This window comes from Cyprinus carpio, chromosome A1, assembly GCF_018340385.1.
Source record: "Cyprinus carpio isolate SPL01 chromosome A1, ASM1834038v1, whole genome shotgun sequence".
In the NCBI taxonomy this organism is placed as follows: Eukaryota; Metazoa; Chordata; class Actinopteri; order Cypriniformes; family Cyprinidae; genus Cyprinus; species Cyprinus carpio.
The window spans coordinates 8856516-8873832 of NC_056572.1; the positions used below are offsets into that span (position 1 = coordinate 8856516).

Sequence of the window (17317 nt, forward strand, 5' to 3'; positions counted from 1 at the left end):
CATAACAAAGCCAACGAATGAGGTGTTTCATTTTCTAATAGAAAGAAATAACAGCTTGTGGTTAACAAATGCATAAAAAAATACAGCCTGTTCAGATGCGCAGACAACACTGCGCCAAAAGTGGTGATCTCACTCACACGGCTTTGACAAAGTGACTAAACCAATGCACAAATAGAGGAAGACATTTCAGTTTAGAGGTAGCTACAAGTCTCACTATGAAGGAGAACATGGTCTCTGTGGGTTACATCAGGCAGGAGCGTGTGGGTGAGACTGTTTCATGCTTCTTGGACTATATCATGCCTCCCATTTTCAGCCTGCCAGCATCTATGATCCCAGGCAACTGAGGGACCTTCACTAAGTGTGTGGTGGGTGACAACAGTGTAAAGAAATACATGGGATGCGATATGCTACAATAAGCTGTTGTTGCAGTGTTTATTCTTAAGATAAATTGTGGGAAAGGAAAGGACACATTATGCCTAACCTTAGTTAGTTAGCTCTTAAATCAACTAGAATAAAGATAAAACAACAACAAAAACGGAAGCATGCACATGCAGGATTATGTAGACTGTTGTTTTTAAAAGCTGTACTCATGCGTCAAGCACACAGAAAGACAAAACTTATGCATACGTTGTCAGTGACAAAGATTGTAAAAAATAATGTCATTATGTATTTATTTTCAGTTATAGTAAAAGAAAGGAAAACTACTAAGAAAAAGCAACACACCATGTGTTTGTCAATTTCAGCTCTGATTAAACTCTGACATCCTTGACGATAAAAATGTCCCTTGAGGAGGGCCACATGCTTAGACTAGTCTTCTTTCCACTGTCAAATTCAATTTGACCTTTTTTAGATAATAACTTTGAACTAGACACTGGAAATGTCTTTGTGAGTAGTTTTTAATTCACTGTATTTTACTTTTAACCCCCCACCACTCCCCCCCTCTAAACAAGTGCCTAATGGACTTTTTAAATAACTGGGTGGCTCTCCATACAAAAGCATCTGGGAAAAGGAAGGAAGCATGTCTCAATGAGGGGAAGATGTGTTTGTGCGTGCGTGTTTCATTTGCATGGGAAAAGATTTAAGTAATAACAGACTGGACATCACATACTCAAACACATATGGTCCAGAGTGCTTTAAAAATAACATCTGTGCACAAAAAGTGTGGCATTGCAAACTTTAAACTTAGGACATTAAGAAAAAATATGACATTAATATATGTTCATGTTCTGGGGTAATTTGTCTATTATTCCTGTTATATATATTATAGCCAAAAAGTTCAATACATTAGCACTTTAATCTAGGGATTAAAGAAATAGTTCCTTCTTTTATTCATTATATTGGTGAAATTGTATAAATTATCAGTACATTTTATTAAGGATTAAAGATATTCCACAAGTAATCCACACAACTCCAGTCCATCAGTTAACATCTTGTGAAACGAAAAGCTGTGTGGTTGTCATAAACAAATTAATCAAGATGTTTTCAATTTCTATTTTGATCTGAGAGGAAAATGGGATTTATCTTTTCACTGGAGGAAGTGTTATTATGGATTACAGACTTTTTTGTCCAGAAGAAAAAGGTTTAAATTTAAAACATCTTGATGTATTTTTTTTACAAACATGCGGCTTTTCAAGACTTTATTGATGGACTGGAGTCGTGTGGATTATTGCAATGCTTTTATCATTTGTTTGAACTCTCACTTTGACTCTAAAAATGTACTTTTTCTGATGGGAGTATAAGAGACTGAATAAGAGTGACAGACAATAAGTAGCTGCTAAAATTGTAAGTGTCCTGCAAACATCAGATAGCACATCCAATAGGGGTAATGCACAACCTGTTTTTTTTTTCTTTTTTCGATTATGTACCATATATTTTTCTGATTTAAAAAATTTAAAATAACACAAAAGTGCATTAATCTACTAGCTCACACAGTGGAAAATGGCTACACCAATGCCAAGGTCATGAGTTCGTTTCCCAGAGAATGCATGAATTGGAAAAAAAAAAAGTATCTTGAATGCAGTGCAAATCGCTTTGGATAAAAGCATCTGTCAAATGTGTAAATGTAAATGTAATTCAAAAACAGCTTTGTTATGGATTCAAAATATGCCGTGGAGGAATAATCTAACAGGCCAAGAGAGGTGTTAGGACACAAAATTATCCAGAAATATCAATAAAAGTACTTTTTCTTTTTTTTGGACACCATTATACAGAAAAAAAAATGGCTCAATGCCACAACTGACCAATCAGAGAAGTAGAAAGTATTCTAGAGAGATAAGCTGTAACAGATAAAAATATTGTTAAAACACACTAAATCTTTACAACTGTTTCTCACTACAACCTTTAAACTAGTTGGCTGGCTCAAAAACTGAACCTCATTTTCCAATCCACCTGAACTTCAGAATGGCTTGTTTTAGTTTCATGATTTTTGAGACATATACAATCACAGTGATAGCACAACATGCAACAGCCAATACTGAGGCTTGGATGTGCTTTGAGAACCAGCTTATGTATAAAGTCACACGATCAAATGAGATTGACAACTCTCTAGATGTAATAGGAAATATCTGACACAGAATAAACATTTTAAAAACTCATTTATAACAATATTTACAACATCTTTCAATGTCCCTGAAAATGAGTTCTGGTCAATAAACACAGGTCAAACAACCGGTGATACTAACAGTTCCCAAAGGCATTTGAGCTGAGCTCGGTGCATTACTTTGAACTTGTGCCTTGTTGGTTTTGAGAAGTAAAACGGTCCAAATGAAAGCACGCAATGAATTAAAACAATTTTTGAAGCACTTTTGGCAAACAAACACCATAAAAAAACTGCTGTATTTTTTTTTTTTTATAACAATTTATGAAAACTTCATAGTTTGAAACCAAGCAGAGTACAGTATATTGACAGAAGAATTTCTGTCCTTTCACACCAGTTTACAGTGCTAAAAATGATGTTATGACCTGTGGAATGAAAGAATTTGCATTTGCCAATCTGAGCTAGTGCGCTGAAAATGAATTCATTTCAGCTGTTTTAGATTTCAATGGCACAAAAGACAAATGGGTTTAACTTTTAAATGCATTTTCTTTTTTTCTCAGCTCATGATGCATACATAATTCAGCATGCATGTCTTAAACTCAAATGACTTATTCCTGGAGCTTGAATGACTGGTCATGGTCAGAAGACCTGCTAGTCAGACAGTGCTGCTCTGTTCACATATCAAGCTCTGATCAGTCCGATTATGGATAAACACTCCCCTCTAGAGGATATATCAGATATTAAAGAAAACATTCTGAACAAGAACTAAGCATATAGCCCAGGGGTCGGCAACCTTTTCGGCATGACGTGCCATTTTTAATTTTTCTGGTTAACCACTGTGCCAATGTGACTATGTATGTATTTTACCTTTGACATCTGAGGCAAGTGCCACTCTGACGTCAATGGTGTCTCTCTCATACTTCTTTGTGAGCAGTGTTCTAATAGCGATTTAAACTTCTTTCATTTCAAACCAAACATATGCGTATAGCCTTGAACTTGTTAAAAATATCATCCGTCTACCATCCTGACTGCAAAACTTTGAAGTAATTTCGATTTATATCTCATGAATTTATTAACGTTTTAACTTGTTTTTTATTTCATTTTATGGCCGCTTGAGGCTGGCTGCAAAAGGGAGTCAGTCCCATAGACTCCCCATGTTAAAATGCCCAACTTTACAGCAGAAAAAAACATGTTTACATTCTGGTTCAAAAAATGATTTTGGTCTATATAGCTAATTTTGCCGTTCATGACAACTGTGTGGGGGGTGATTTTTTTTTCCCCATGTTAAAATTAAATTATATTAAGCCTTAAAGTTCTGCATAATTAAGGGCGTGGTCACGTGAGTGACAGGTGGATTGCCGCTGCTGACAATGCCGTCGCGCTAGGTGGGCGTGGCTTCAGCAACCATTTCCCGCCTTTTTGCCCATTTTCGATTATCCGGGAGAGTCGCGCGGTGACGCGCTGCCAAGATGGCGACGGCCCGCTCTGCACACTTTGAGCTTCAAAACCGCTATTGAGAAGTCTATGGGTGACGTCACGGATACTACGTCCATATTTTTTTACAGTCTATGTCAAACCAAACATATGCGTATAGCCTTGAACTTGTTAAAAATATCATCCTTATACGAAAATAGCGACATCTCCTGGTTGGAGTTAGTATTAACATCATAAACTGAAAGCAATCTTTCCGTGACTCAATTTTCAAAATGTTTTTTAAAATTGATCATCCGAGTATGATCCAGCGGCCGTATACTTAAAAGACATTGCTGAGGGCAGTTGCCCATCCCTGATTTTGACGATCGCGTTTAGAATCATAAGAGACTGGATAAGATACGGTACGGTACACCCCCACCTTAATTTTCTCTTGACCATAGAAAGCACAAAATCTCATCTCAATACATTTAATTTTGTCATTTCATATGAATATCAAGAAACGAACAGAAGCCCTGAGTGGCATGTTGCTAATATTTAAATTGTAAATAATAAATATTAAATTTAATATTTATTGTAATTCAAGGAGATATTATTCAGTAATTCCAAGAGTTAAATGTACATTTCAAACATTTTTCGCTTTTCATTAGAACCTATATAGCCTAATTGATGAAATCATTCAATTAGAATTCAGTGTTGCTATTGTGTCAAATATTCTATTAAACTATGGTTATATGTATATATTCATATACTTTATAGAAATCACAGAATATTTTTACTTTTCAGCTTTAAACAGCATTTTACCTTAATGTCATGTAATTTGTAATGGATTCCCTGCTCTCCCTCACTAGCATCACCCTTACCTTCCCACTGCTCCTCAGTTCCTTTAACCACAGCAAGATTGCATAAACCCAATGCAAACACACACTCTTTGTCTGAACTTTCTTGTGTAGGGGGAGACTGGGGATGGTTGTAATATTTTTAACATTTTTGTCTGTAAATGAAAATGCATATAGTTTAGTTTCAAACACGAAGAGTAAAATGTTATAATCCACCCCATAGTCCGGGTTTGTTGTACCATACACTAGGCCTAGGGTGATGTAACATTATGATATCCACCGGGTCGAGATGTAACATTATGCAGTTAGGATTATGACAAAAAATTGATTTTGAAAGCTTTTTATTCAACACTGACTTTTCAACATAATTGGTGTGTGTGTGTTTGTTTGTGTGTGTGTGTAAGCATGTTTGTTAATGCCAGTCATAGTAATTGACCATAATAAAACTGAACTTGAACATTGAGAGACACCCCTTGGTTTGTCTTTGTCTTCCAAGACCTATGAAATTCAAAGAAAACATATAAAGAAAACAAAAAATTAGCTTGGAGTAAGTTTTCATTGATGTTACAACTAACCCCGAGTCTTGTAGCCATGAACTAGCTCACCTTACATGAAAAATATCTACACAGACACACAGTAAAAATAATTTAACTTTTTTGAGTTTAACTACAAAGCAAGGACTGCCATCACAAAAATAAATGAAGTATAAGAAGTTACTTTCTTACCTTAAAATTAGTTTTTCTCATCTAAAATCTGCAGTGTCTGCCATATGGCTCCACTTCTTCACATATGGAATAAGGACTAAACTGAGAATGTGTGAAGTGTACAGTATAAGGTGATTTGTAACGTGCTCCTTATTTGAGAAATTGTAAGTGTTACAACTGACCCATGTTACAACCATCCCTGGTCTCCCCTATACGTCTCTAATAGACTCTTGCTTCTTACCTGATTTCCCTGTTTTATTAATTATGTTTCTCCAGTGTCTTCATTGTCTCATAGTTACCACTCTTCTCATTTGCTAGCCTGAGTATTCCTTTCTGTTATCTCCTTGTCTCCATTATTCCCTGCAAAATAGACTGTCAGTTTTTCACTCCGAGATTCATCATTGTTTGTTTATGTTCTGCTGCATCTGTACTCACCTGTGATCACTGCTCCACTCACTGTTTGTTTAAATAAAACCACACATTTGAGATCTCCTGTCTCTGTGATATCCATCCTTTAATCATGTTCCTGCACATGCTAATTTTACATCTAAATATGTTACAATTTAAAAGTAAATTGTTCTTGAGAGAGGCATCTTACTGTATTGAATGACTTTATGTGAAAATGGATGGATGGATTAATGCCATGGGAGAATCAGTCACCAGAACCAAGAAGAAAAATATGATGACCCATGATGTGTTTATCTTAGGGCCTGTTTACACTAGTGTGTTCCTTGTCTACGCTTGCATTTTCACTGCGTTTCAGAAACGTTCTCCATCAATGACCATTCATGCAGGTACAACAAAGAGCATGATGTTATTGTTTACACTGTCGTCAAGGATACACAGAGCAAATGTGGGCAGCCATGCAATTGTTTTCAAAAGTCTCCATTTTGGTCAGTTTACACTGAAATGCATTGCTTTTGAAAGTCTCAGTTTTCGAGGGTCCAAAATGCAGAGTAGTGTAAATGACCGGCGTAACCTTTGCAAAAGTTAGGCATTTTAAAACGAAAATGCACTAGTGTAAACGTAGGCTTAGAATTGTCAAGGACCAGGAAATTTAAAACCATTTTAGACACCGCTGAGCTTTCCAGTTTACGCAGTGCATTTGTTGTGGGAGTTTTGATGCCAAGTGGATAAATATTAAAATTGAAACGTGACCCATGAACTCATTTTACAAAAGCTGCTGTATTAACATTGTTTTTTTGTTTTTTGTGTGTACATATATGTGGTTAGAAAGAAGTTAATCCAGCTGGCCCAGTGCAGCTTAACTGGATTCCCTAAACTTCTGAAAATAGCAAAGTTATTTTTTTGTGTGTGTGTGTATGCTAATGTTTCTAGCAATACACAAATTCAGTGTTTATATCAAACTACTTCTGAAATACTTCAAAGCTGACATTTAGAGAGTTAGGGAGAGTTATAAAGTTAGAATTAGAGAGTGCCAAAGTTTGCAGTTTTTTTTTAACTATCAAACCCATCAAGCAGGAAAAATCCATGCTAAGGGCCCAAGTCAATATGGAGCTCATTGTTTACAGTCAAGACAGCACATATAGCCAGAGCCTGAAAGATGCGAAAGAAAAGCTGGAAGAGGATGAAGAAACTAAAGAAAGGTTTAACTACATGAGCGCAGAAATTACATGTGATTTTTTTAAAAACAAAAATAACAATTTATGAATGAATGATTCAATAACTCACTTAAGATTTACTTGTTTCATTATTGGATGAATCTGTGTTTTTGAATGAATCTCTTGAATGAATGATTCAAAGACAAATTAATTTTTTACAGCTCCTTTTCACCACCTACTGTACTGGCGTAACAACATAATCGATAAATCTTCATTTGAAATGTCAAATTACTTCCAAAAGGTGATTTACTGTATTTTAATCGCTACCTTACACATCAGTGTTTATATCCAAACTATAAAATTTTATCCCTGTGCTCTCTTCAGGTCAGCGGCAGAGCAAATGCAAATTTTAATGTTCAAATCACACAGGGACGAACAGAAAGTTGATCACACTGTTGTGATCGCACAATATTATACTTAGTATATACTTATACTTATCACATATACTTAGCTGATTGCAAGTGTAGCCAAAGTTATTATAAGTGTTTAGAATAGTGAGGAAGGTCCTGGCAGATCGCATAGTCAGGTCTTCACAGATACAGATGAAAAAAAAAAGAAAAGATGTGCACACAGGTATCGATAGGCATAATTGAATTTTTAATTTGACAAAAAATTACCCGATTCCCGATGTTAAGTATCCGATTCTGGAAGTGGAATCGATTGTCAATACCCAATAGGCCTATGTCCTACACCATAATTGTGCCAACTAAATGTGATATCAGGTAGCTCAAATTTAAACATATACCTGAGATACTCTTATTTACCTCACCATTGCAAACACACTTAACTTTTATACTTAAATACTTAACTATTACAACCAGAATTTCAGAAACTGTATTAAGTTCTTGTCTTATAGATCGCAATTGTTTTAATAGCCTATAGCAGGGGTCTCCAACCCTGCATTTGTATCCAAACCTTCATTTCAAGAACTATGAACCAGCTAACTAAGATGTTCAGAGTTTCTTGATACAGACAAGTGTGTTGGAGCAGGGTTTAAACTGAAATCTGCAGGACGGTAGCTCTCCAGAAATGGGGTTGGAGATCCCTGGCCTATAGGCTACGAGGTTAAAGTCATAACACATCTCTCATTAATTAGTGACTTTATAAACTACATCTTCTTTCATTGCTATGAATGGTAAACAATCCTAAATGACTGGACTACTACATTTATATAGGCAACTAAACTATTGACGGATGATAACGGGTCAGTGTGACACATACCATATTGTACAGTGGTAAAGATTATGCTCATCAAAACAACGTGTGAAGAGGTTGTCAACAGTGCTGTATAGTACCATAACTTACAACGCAATCTAAAATTAAAAGTCAAAAATATATAAATCCAACCTCTCAATATTCTCTATCCTCATCTTTTGTGGCATTTCTTCAGGCTGGCTCTGAAACGTAAAATAAAAAAGGTTAGGAAACTGGCCTTTTAACATGTGATATACAGTTATATTGTATTATGTATTACTACATTATTAGGCTACATGAGTTCACAAAGACTGCAATAATAATAGCTAATGTATAAAGTCACACAAACAAATGAGGTCACAATAACGGAACACTTCAATTCTTTGAAGCAGTTTTGGTAAACAAACAGCATAAACAACCGCTGTAATTTTTCAATAACAATTTTCGAAAACATATTTTTAAATTATGATAATACAATATAAAAATTCCTTTCTTTTTACACCAGTTTATAGTGTAACACAAGACCTGTGGAATGAAAAAAAATGCCAGAATGAGCTATTGAGGTAAAAATGAATTAATATTGGCTGCTCTAAGGCTTTCAATGGTACACATGACAGACAGGCTATATATTTTAACTATTAAATGAATGCTTTCTTTCTTTCTTGTCTGATTACCGATAAACACCTTTCTCTAGAGGATATTTCAGAAATTAGGGTACACTATTTGAACAGGAAATGAGCATCACCACAGCCTGATACTAATCATTTAACATAAACATATCAATTTACAATAAATGTATATATTCCTTGAATTAACACTATTAATTATCATTGTTATACAATGTATTATTATTATAATAATGTGGTTGTTTTTATTATCTCATAGGCTTGTAGAAATATTAATAATAATTGCAAATAATGCATGGCTCTTCGAAGTGGGGATGAAGCTGCTTATTAAAAGATAACTTATTAATATTATTTAGGCCCAGAGCTTGGAACACTTAACGCAATAAAAGTAAATAGTTACTTGAATACTGTTTCCTTATATGCGTTTGTTTGTAGCATTTATTTCTTTTTTTGCTTATGCATTCAGGTGGGTCGACTTCAAAGTTTTGCACTTCCGCCACTAAAAAAAAACAAAAAAACATGCTAAAAGAAAATATATTACAGCTATGTGTTAATCTGTAGCCTATAGAAACAGGATTTGCTGGTACATGCGACAAGAGCCCTTACAATATGGTCGTTTTTTGTTGTATTGAACGACGAAACTTAAGTGAGAGAAACGAAACTATCGTTATAACTAGGAAATAGCATGGAAATGAAACTTAACCGGTCTAGTTCACTTTACCGGTAAAGAAACTACATCACTCTGAGACTAGCTCAAGAGAAGAGGACACAGCGTCTGCCACTTTAACATGTTGTGAATAGAAGGGTTTCTCTTTGTTATTTTGACGCTTCGACGTTAAGGATGGAGAAAATGACTTACACGTTCAGTCAGCATTATGAGGAAAAAATCCGCCCTTGCATCGACACCATCGACAATTTACGGTCTTTGGGAGTCGAAAAGGACCTGGCGCTGCCTGCCATCGCCGTCATTGGGGACCAAAGCTCAGGGAAGAGTTCTGTTCTCGAGGCGCTGTCTGGAGTAGCTTTACCCAGGGGTAGTGGTAAGGACAACACATGATAAAATTAAAAACATATACTTTTATAAAGATATACAAATATAAATTATAGGCTACCGCTTTTACGTAGTTAACCACGAACTTTCCAGAAAATATTGTGGATGCATGGCACAGTACTGTACTTCGAAGAACAACATGGTGAAACGATGTCTGGCATCCTTTCATGTTTTCTTTAGGAATTGTTACAAGATGCCCTCTTGAGCTCAAAATGATAAGAACTAAAGACGAAGAGAAATGGCAGGGGAGAATCAGCTACCTGGGGAAAGAGGAAGATATAGATGACCCAGCAGAAGTGGAGAAAAAGATTCGTGAAGGTAGAGAATGCTTAGAATGCGTCTTGAGATCTTCCAAAAGAGTATATACAACTTATGTTTTGTATCTAATTGTGTTTGTAGCCCAGGATGAGATGGCTGGACCAGGTGTTGGTATCAGTAACGAACTCATCAGTCTGCAGATCATCTCTGCCAATGTTCCTGACCTCACTCTCATTGACCTCCCCGGTATCGCACGAGTGGCAGTCAAGGGCCAACCTGAGAATATTGGAGATCAGGTAAACTTTTTATATTTACTATGTTTTTCATATGACATTTTATTGAAAATACCCTTGTGAGTGAGACAGTGGAACATTATAACATGCAATGATCACATGCATTTATTCTAGATTAAGAGACTGATCAGACAGTTTGTTACAAAGCAAGAAACAATCAACCTGGTTGTGGTGCCATGCAATGTTGACATCGCAACCACAGAAGCGTTACAGATGGCTCAGGAGGAGGACCCTGAGGGCGAAAGAACATTAGGTGTGCATGACTGATTGCATTTCAACCTTATTTTGGAATGAGGAAGTGAGGTATTTTCTGTCAGGACCACTATTGTCAAAGATGATTGACAAATAGCATACAGTTTGGATTGGCGGTAAAGTTCTCTTCTGGGCAAAAAACTCCCTGCCCATCCATGCAGCCTAGCATGAATAAGAGCAGTGATAACCCCCCTTGGGTAAACAGAACAGAACCAAAAGTACCTGATATCCATAATGCAAGCTTGATTTACGTGACTTGCCAGAACTAACACTAGGTACAAGGATTCTGATTAATCAGCTGATATTGGTAAATAACTATAAGAATAACAATATACAATAAATGGTAAAACTTCAATCTACAAATAAGTGTGTTTATTATAATAATGAATTAAAATAATGTGATAAATACCAGTTTGCAATATCCAGCAGGTAAAATAATTGTAAGCGAATGACACTGGAAATCTTGCACAGTCAAGTTAACATTGGCTGCATCTGCTCTTACTTTAAAAAAAAAGTTGGAAACATTAAAGTCATCAAAACCATAGGTTGCCATGCATATATTCTGATTGTATCATTTGTCTACTACAGGCATCTTAACAAAGCCGGACCTGGTGGATAAGGGCACTGAAGAGACAGTGGTAGACATTGTGCACAATGAGATCATTCACCTTACTAAAGGCTACATGATCGTAAGGTGCAGGGGACAAAAAGAGATTTTAGATCAGGTCACTCTCAATGAGGCCACAGTAACAGAGAAGGCCTTCTTCCAAGACCATCCTCATTTTAGGTGAGCATATTATTATCTGTATTATCTATTAAGAGTTGATACCATCAAATAAAATGGTAACATGGTATTTAGTAAGACCCTTTTGTGAGCAGCATGGCTGCCATTTTTTCCTCCTTTCGAAGAGTGTGTGGTTATTTGCAAAACTTTGCTTTGTAAATAACCTGTGGTACACCCATATAGTGCATACACAGAGAAGTACAGTACCTGTTATTTGGGATTCTAGTAAATCTAAAACATAGGTCACGTGATTTATATATATTTTTTTCCTCAGCAAACTCTATGAAGAAGGTTTTGCCACTATTCCCAAGTTAGCTGAGAAACTAACAATTGAGCTGGTTCATCACATTCAGGTGAAATAACTCATTTCTTAGAAAAGACAACTACAGTTGTAGACTTATAATAAATATAGCTCATTTTATAATGCTCATCTGTTATGTAGAGATCCCTGCCTCGTTTAGAAGAGCAAATCGAGACAAAGCTTGCTGAAACACAGAAGGAACTGGAGAATTATGGCAATGGACCCCCATCAGACCCTGCAGAAAGACTGAGCTTTTTCATTGATGTGAGTACAATCATGAAATCTACTATATCATACTATATAAATATTAATATTTAGTAAAGAGTCATACCAATATCACTAAGTCACTGAAATCCTTAACATCTCATCACTAAATTTAGAAAGTAACAGCTTTCACTCAAGACATGTTCAACCTGACCACTGGGGAAGAAGTTAAATGTGCTTCAGATCTACTAATTTTTCCAGAACTTCGGGATGTATTTGCAAAATGGAATAGCTTCTTGGATCGTTTAGGAGTTTCCTGTGAGTAAAGCGTGTACTTGGTACCACCTGATTGTCCTTTTGCTTTTGGCAAATGTACTATGTTATGATCTTTCGGTTATGATTTTACCATTTTTATGTCTTTTTACCATTTTTACATTTTAGCAGAGTTGCAGTCAATTAATGATCAACCTAAATGACTAAAAACTAAAAGTTAACCATTTCACTAAAAAGCACTTTTAGAAGCTGAACTCATAATTGATCAAAAACTCTTTGCAGTCAACAAGAAGATTGAGAAACAAGTTGGTGACTATGAAGCCAAGTATCGAGGAAGAGAGCTTCCAGGATTCATCAATTACAAGACCTTTGAAGGGATGGTCAGGGAACAGATGAAGCTGTTGGAGGAACCTGCATTAAAGATGCTAAAGACCGTCTCTGGTAATTGTTGTTTTGTCTTTCAAATCCATTTCTACAGTCTTCAATCATTTTCAGGTAGTTACTATAGTACATGTTGTTAAACAATTCTGACAGTATACTGTACTATTTCCATTATAAGTTTGCACTTATAATGCAGTGCATGACCAAAATATGCGGAAACCTAGAATTGTTAAGAACCAGGAAATCTCAAACCCCTGAACATTCCAGTTGGCACAGTGCATTTGTAGGTACAGAGTTTTGTTGCCTAGGCTAGCAGATAAACAGAAAATATCCCATTGAAAGATGCCTTATGAACTCAGCATTGTGTCCTTGAGTAAGGCATGTAGCTCAAGGTTGGGTTCTTCTATTCTTCTATTTCTTCAATGATATTGTGATGATTCAGAAGAAGGTAGCTATTTAGTCATTAGTGCACTTTCTCGTGACAAAACTAGATTAACTTGATAAGCTTGAAAGTGAAAGTTACTACTAACAATATGTTTGTGTTCACACAGATGTGGTTAGAAAGAAGTTCATTCAGCTGGCCCAGTTCAGCTTTGTTGGATTCCCTAATCTTCTGAAAATAGCAAAGGTAGGTTTTTGTGTGTTAATGCCAGTGTTCAGGGGTTAAAGCAAAAAAATAAATCCTGAGCCTGAACTTTTTTTCCGGGGCTTGGGGGTTGTGGGGGCGGAGACACCTACACAGGGTTATTTGGCAAACAAAAAAAGAAAATGATTTTCCCCTGAAAATAATTAGTAACGTATCTGCTATTAACATTAACCCTTGACAGATTTAGACTACAGATTATGGTGGGATATTTGAAACCGCAATAACAAGAAAGGTTACTCAGTACAATATGGTGCAAACACATGTAACATTTAGGATGCTTTTGATATTAAGTTTTGCTGGTTACCCTTGACAGGGTACAAGGTGACCTACTATCTAAAACATGAAATTTCTGAAATTGTTTTGTTCAAAAGAAATAATGGTAAATTAAATACTTGGAAATGAATATTAAATAGAAATATACAAAGAGTTTATTACAGAAAACTACAGTTCAGTTCAAATAACAACAACAAAAACATTTAAATTGTCCAAGAACTGGTAACTTAAACAGGGTTTGTACAGATACTGCAAAATAAAATTCCAGGACTTTCAAGGACTTGCACTACTTTTTTGGTTTTCAAGTACTAAAATCAGATCTCACTTATTAATCAATATTGTTATTATCTTTCAGATTCTAATAAATAAATGAATAAAACAAAATGGTACAAATAAAGTACAGCACATGCAAAGACTGCAACGACTGTGGCAACTTTAACATTTGAAAGGATACTATGGCAAAGTTATTGCTTTCCTTATTCAAACTGTTTTTTTTTTGACCTGAAGAATGAAAGCTATGTCATACACTTGGAAATTCATGAGCTTTATCATGCTCATAGACACTAGGAGTGTGACAATACACTTAGCTCACAAGGTGAGACAAAATTCAGATACTTGGTTCACTAGAACAAGACAATGTTTTAATACTTTGGGTGTTTTTCAATTGACTTAGTTTTTGTGTTTTGATAAAATAAAGTAAAACAATGCAGTTGTGTTTTGAAATGTTTTAACTAATCTAGAGCTTAACTAATAATTATTTTGCTAATAAAGTAATCTGATTATTTTGACAAGTGAGTAATCTGATATTTTTTTAGTAATACAAATAGAACTAAGGTGAAAAACAGGCTTTAATATGACTATATTTATATATAACGTAAAGATGAGGCAATAATAATTGGCCTCAAATAAATATTTTTATTTTTATAGATTTTCATTTCATAAGATTTTGTATTGTTGTTTTAACAATCGTTCAAACTATTTAATTCATTTAAAAACTTACTTGCAGTATTTTTATACTAAACTTTTGTTAATAATTATAACTCTCACTATTTTTGTTCAGTGCTTCAGATTCCTTGAACTGTAAAACTGTAAAAAAAAAAATTTAATACATACGTAAAACATACATGTAAAAAATTATATATTTTACATTATTACAACAGCTCTCTACCCAGTCTGGCATGAACGACTCAAATGGACCCTTTTCACAAGACTGATGACACATTTAACAGTTTAATAAAAAAAATAAAAAAATATTCTTTGTATTATATCACCTTTGCATCAAATTAAAGGGAAAAAAACGTTAACGCTAATGCGAGGTTGTTTGTAATGGAAGGGATGGTAAATTTGACATCGTTCTCTCTTCTGACTGCTGTTATCAGTCTCTCTCAATTTTTTTCCTTTTATTGAAAGTTACGAAAACGAAACTCTCCCATTAACTGCTCTTCAAGTTAACCCAACTATGACGACTTCCGCTACTGAGAAACCCGGAAATGTGAAAAGGGTTCATATTTCCTGTATGAAATGAAGGCCCGCCTTCTGAAATACGAAATGTGCTGTGATTGGTTAGCTTGGCCAGTGTGTGCTGTGATTGGTTAGCCAGGCCAGTGTGTGTTGTGATTGCTAGTACTCAGTGCCTGGTCGGGAAATGTCATGCCCCTTACTGCCAGCTTCAGTCTAAATATTGCGTCAAAATCTAATCAATTTGAGCGTGATTTACACCCGGATGATTGTAACCACTCTAGGTTCGTCTGCCTTGGGAAAGGTAGTGTTTTTGTTAAATGGTTATTATTATCATTGCCTTCTCTAGTGCAGCTCAACCAAGTCTCGTCCCATTCGTCGATATTTGTGATATCACAAAATATGCGTTGTAGTCCAAACGAGTTGTTTGTTGTAGTTTTTGAAAAGTGATTTCTCTTAAATAAAATATCTCCTTTTGAACTTTGGAGATCTTTTTTATGCTCAAACAGCAAAATTACAGACTAACTAAAGTTGAAAAAGTGAAAAAGCATAATAGGACCCCTTTAAAATTTAGTGCTTAGCTTAAGCAGGCAGGTAGGCTATGTAATGATTGTACAAATGGGGTGCCACTGTTCTCCCAAGCTCAACAGTGCGGTTCGGTATGACCCAGAATCCGCCCTACCTACATTTATTCCAATAAACAAATTCAAAGTGGTGAAACGGTCATTTTACTAGCTTTTTTATGATTGTTTATAATGCTATTAAATTTCACACAAACATTTGCATAAGTTCATCGTTCAATAATGCCATTGAAGCATGCCACAAAGTTAAAGAATTTGTATTCTCACTACAGTTTACTATAACAAATCTTTTATATACTTTCTTAGACTAAGATCGAAGCCATCAAGCAGGATAAAGAATCTCAGGCAGAATCCATGCTGAGGACCCAATTCAAGATGGAGCTCATTGTTTACAGTCAAGATGGCACATACAGTCAGAGCCTGCAAGATGTAAAGGAAATGCTGGAAGACGAGGAAGATGAAAGTTCCCATAGGAAACCTAAAAAGTTTAATTTCGTGAGTGTAGACATTTGCACAGGTAGTCGTGCCACTTTGCGCGAGATGAAGTTGCACCTTGAGTCCTACTACAAGGTAAGACTACCAGCCAAAGCTTTCAGTGCTGTCAGATGTAGCTCAAATTGTTATGTATATCTTAGATATTTTCTTCCTCACCAGATTGCAAGCAAGCGTCTGGCTGACCAGATCCCAATGGTGATCCGCTATCTGCTGCTCCAGGAAGCAGCTTTGGAGCTTCAAAGGAACATGTTGCAGTTGCTGCAAGATAAAGATGAGGTAGATAATCTGCTCAAAGAAGACTATGACATTGGCCTAAAGCGAGAGAACTTACTGAGCCGCCAGAACCGTCTGATGAAAGCACGCAGCCTCTTGTTTACCTTTTAGAATCACTTTGTACAGTAGATTCCAGCAGTTTATGTGCAACAAAATAACACACTGCTTGTGACAAACATGAGCATCATTGGCTGTATTTTTTCATCAAATATCCTTTAATAATATATATATTTGTGGAATTATTATTATTTTTATTATTTATCTCTAAATTGCTTCTTTATGCAATATTAATACACTTACTGTCGTTCATTGTCAATAAAGTTTTGGGTCTTGTGCAGGACATTGTAGTATCTTTAAAAATAATAATAACAAATGTATATTAAACTCATGTTACCTCAACATTCCACAATAATAATGACGTGGAGTTTAATGGAATTGTTGATTTGCAGAAGACTTAATTATTACAACCAAAATTTCATAAACTATATAAAGTTTTAAACATGAATACTTCAATAAATATTATTTAAAATACATCTATTAAATACGAGTAATTTTCCTTATTTTATAACTGGAGTTTTAGATGGTTGTCCACTGTCCACTTTTCCAGTGCACAATATATTGACTGATGAATTCCTGTCCTTTTACACCAGTTTAGAGTTAAAAATTACACGACTGAAGAATTTGTCTATGCCAAGATGAGCTAGTGAGCTGAAAATGAATTTCAGCTCTTTCAGGGCTTTCAATGGCATGAAAGACATATTTATTGTAATTAATGGGGTTATTTTTCAGCAATTCCATGAGTTAGATGTAGACATCTTCATTATTTGTTAAAATCTATTGTC

At 35.4% G+C, this 17317-nt stretch overlaps 1 protein-coding gene across 1 annotated transcript; it reads left to right on the forward strand.

Annotated features, from left to right (window-relative positions):
• Positions 1 to 9665: 9665 nt before the first annotated feature.
• On the forward strand, positions 9666 to 17017 carry LOC109064231 (interferon-induced GTP-binding protein MxB-like). Its single transcript, XM_019081222.2, has 12 exons — positions 9666 to 9992; positions 10184 to 10321; positions 10403 to 10557; positions 10669 to 10807; positions 11395 to 11593; positions 11865 to 11943; positions 12033 to 12155; positions 12272 to 12413; positions 12651 to 12809; positions 13301 to 13377; positions 16014 to 16277; positions 16362 to 17017. Exons 1-12 carry the CDS (start codon positions 9794 to 9796, stop codon positions 16584 to 16586), a joined length of 1899 nt encoding a protein of 632 aa, XP_018936767.1. The 5' UTR covers positions 9666 to 9793; the 3' UTR covers positions 16587 to 17017.
• The last annotated feature ends 300 nt before the right edge of the window (positions 17018 to 17317 follow it).

Excerpts from the sequence above, each read along its gene's own strand:
- LOC109064231 (XM_019081222.2), top strand. The coding sequence starts at position 9,794 with ATGGAGAAAATGACTTACACGTTCAGTCAGCATTATGAGGAAAAAATC. Across the intron at positions 9,993-10,183 it reads AGCTTTACCCAGGGGTAGTG|GAATTGTTACAAGATGCCCT; the intron begins GTAAGGACAACA and ends TGTTTTCTTTAG. Across the intron at positions 12,414-12,650 it reads GGATCGTTTAGGAGTTTCCT|TCAACAAGAAGATTGAGAAA; the intron begins GTGAGTAAAGCG and ends AACTCTTTGCAG.